Source organism: Metopolophium dirhodum, chromosome 1 (genome assembly GCF_019925205.1).
Source record: "Metopolophium dirhodum isolate CAU chromosome 1, ASM1992520v1, whole genome shotgun sequence".
NCBI classification, from domain to species: Eukaryota; Metazoa; Arthropoda; class Insecta; order Hemiptera; family Aphididae; genus Metopolophium; species Metopolophium dirhodum.
Window position 1 is genome coordinate 77089589 of NC_083560.1, and position 2944 is coordinate 77092532.

A 2944-nucleotide genomic window follows, 5' to 3' on the forward strand; every position below is an offset into this window, starting at 1 on the left:
AACTTCAACTCGAAAGGACAGAACTCATCACATAAACCAATAGAGCCATTTGATACAGTGTCAATCGATCTTATGGGCCCTCTTCCCACCGGACGTGGTGGGACCACAGAATAGATTAAATCAGAAGGGACACTTTAAATGTAAACAAAAACGTGGCGGCCATGTTGGCGTTGGCTACTTTATCAATTTAGTGTTATCAGGTAAACAACTGGTATCATAATTCATATTTTTCTTTTTTTTTTCATTAAAAAACTTAGCAAGAGCATTTGTTACACGTTTTTTATTTATAGTGCGTACTGCCTTTTAACTGTGCTCTTGTGGTCTGTGCCTTTGTCAAAAATATTGTACATTTTGTTATATATCTTCATATTATAACAATGTCGAGCCGAAAGAGTGGGTATTCATTTAAATGTATTGTGAAATCGTGCGGAGAACTTAAAATTCAAAAAGAAAGTGTTAGTTTTTTTTCTTTTCCCAAAGATCCTGCTCGGTAAGTATTTTATATTATAACTTATAATGATGTTAATTATCAAACTATTCAATGGTACTTGTTAAATATATAACATAATATTACACAGTTGCACAATATACCAAATGTTTTAAGTCTAGTAAACTATGTAGTGCACCTACAATATGTAACAAGAACCAAGTCAATTGTGTTTTTTAGTATAAATAAACCATTTTTTATTACACTTTTAGATGTAAAATTTGGTTAGAGCGATGTCAACTGCCAGCTGACATTCTACAACAAAAAAATACTAAATTATGTGGAAAACATTTTGAAAAAAATATGTTTTTAAATTTTTTGGAGAACAGGTTAAAACCAGATGCTATACCTACACTATTTCCAGGTACGTAAGAACTAATATGACATTTAGCAGCAGTAATTTTCTAATCGCCTTTTATTTTTTATTTATATTCAGATGAAAGAGATGGTTGTGATGTAAGTACATCTTTGGAGTTATCATCTAGTGACAAAGTTGGAATCTGTACCTTTATTAGCAGTTGGTAAAGGAATAGCTTCTAATTTAAATGAATTTTTATGTAATGTACCTTTTAAGCACCCATGTTCAAATTTTGATTATGTTTATTTAATTAAGCTATTTGTAAGATTTAGAATATTTTCTTCTGTTAAATTTTTAAATAGAGAGTTAGTATCAGAACGTCAATTTAAAAATAGAAAACTGACAATACTAAAACATTTATAATTAATGATAACATGATGACATAATAATGTAAAATTCATCATATTCTAGACAAATATTGTTTAATTAGTATTTAATATTTATTATTGTTGTTTTTTTTTTATTTTTTTTTTATTTGTACAATTTAGTTATTATAATTATAATTAAAAAAATTTCTTAGTCTAATTTGAGATTACATGTTGTCTAATATTTTAAAAATAATGACTTATTTATTGTTATAATTTTACAGGCACTTTAGACACCAGGATCCTAAATACCTGAAAATAGTATAAAGATACAAATTACAATTAACTATGTCAAAATATACAAGATAGAAATATATCTAAGACACTGCCCATCACTGGCAGTGAAGTGATCTCATTAGTATCATTTAATTATTTTAATATGGCTAGTATATTGGTCACGTATATTAATTTATGTTTTATTTTTCAGAAATATTTCACTGCTGCTTCTGCTTCTCCAACTTCGCCTTTATTCCACGCAAGTGGGGTCTATTAGTATTTGTTTTGCTCAATATACCATCATATTCCTGCAATAACCAATCCTCTTTATCTTTTTCCTTCAAATTTGAGTTACCTGTCTTGACTTTTATTATTTCTTCATGCCTCAACATGCCTTCTCAATCTATTCTCTAATTTTTAACCCATATTCATATGGTATCTCTCTCCACTATTCAAGCCTGCCTTCAAACACTCGTGTGCTATTAGCTTTTAAAACTACATCAGCTGCATTTAAGCTTATACATAAAATATATATTTGATTTAATAAAATAAAATGTGTATTTTTTCCACCATGTGTTTCAGTACATTATCCTTCCTTAACTGTGTATTTGATCCATAATAGTCTTTTACGGTTGCTAAAATTAAAAATTTTAAATTTTAAGCAAGTACCTAGCAAATAATTTGAATAAAGCTAATTGGATCTATACATTTTTGGAAAAATATTGTAATAAACATTTTGTTTTTCTGGTATGGTGACACTGATTAACCAACGCCAACATGGCCGCCGCGTTTTTGAGTATTCTGTATGTTTACCGTGTTAATTTTTATCAGTGTCCAGGCCCTGGTGGGACACACTATATTCTAGCAATATTAGATACATTCTCCAAATTCATCAAATTATATGCGTTAAAAAAAGCTACAACCAAAGCAATCATCAACAGGCTCGAACAAGATTACATTCCAAACACAGGGAAACCAAAATCGATCCTCACTGACAATGGCACATAATTCACAGCCACGTTATGGAAAAACAAGCTAAAAGAACTAGGAATAACACAAAAACATTCCACAAAATATCATCCACAATCGAATCCCGTAGAGAGGTATAATAGAGAAATAGGACGATTACTACGAACATATTGCCATGACCAACATACAAAATGGCCAAACAAACTCGACGAGATAGAAAACTGAAGAATATACTACTGATATTTTAGATTATATTTCGGGATATATTATTCGAAACTTGGTAAAAAAAATGTCCTGTACTTTTTGTATTGAAGCATTAACAGAACATCAATCTGATCATATTTATGCAAACAGTTTAACATTTACTTCTTCTGTTAATAGAGGAAAATTGTTTATTGTTTCAAAGGCTATTTCTTTGATTGTTCAACATTTAGAAAAAGCATTTCAAATTATTGTTGTAAAGGTAAAAGCATTACATAAAAATGTATCCTTAAATATTTTTGAGTGTGCTAAGAGAAGTATACCAGCTAAAAGTAAAAATTTCTTTTT

At 29.2% G+C, this 2944-nt stretch overlaps 1 protein-coding gene across 2 annotated transcripts; it reads left to right on the plus strand.

The window, feature by feature from the left end:
* The first annotated feature begins 234 nt into the window (after positions 1-234).
* LOC132936847 (52 kDa repressor of the inhibitor of the protein kinase-like) lies at positions 235-2726 on the plus strand. 2 transcript variants are annotated; one of them, XM_061003634.1, is made up of 4 exons: positions 235-490; positions 700-851; positions 924-1008; positions 1435-2726. In XM_061003634.1, exons 1-4 carry the CDS (start codon positions 378-380, stop codon positions 1475-1477), a joined length of 393 nt encoding a protein of 130 aa, XP_060859617.1. In that variant the 5' UTR covers positions 235-377; the 3' UTR covers positions 1478-2726. The 2 variants fall into 2 exon arrangements, with proteins under 2 accessions (XP_060859617.1, XP_060859618.1); XM_061003635.1 differs by having other exon boundaries at positions 924-943; positions 1435-2720.
* Positions 2727-2944: the final 218 nt, after the last annotated feature.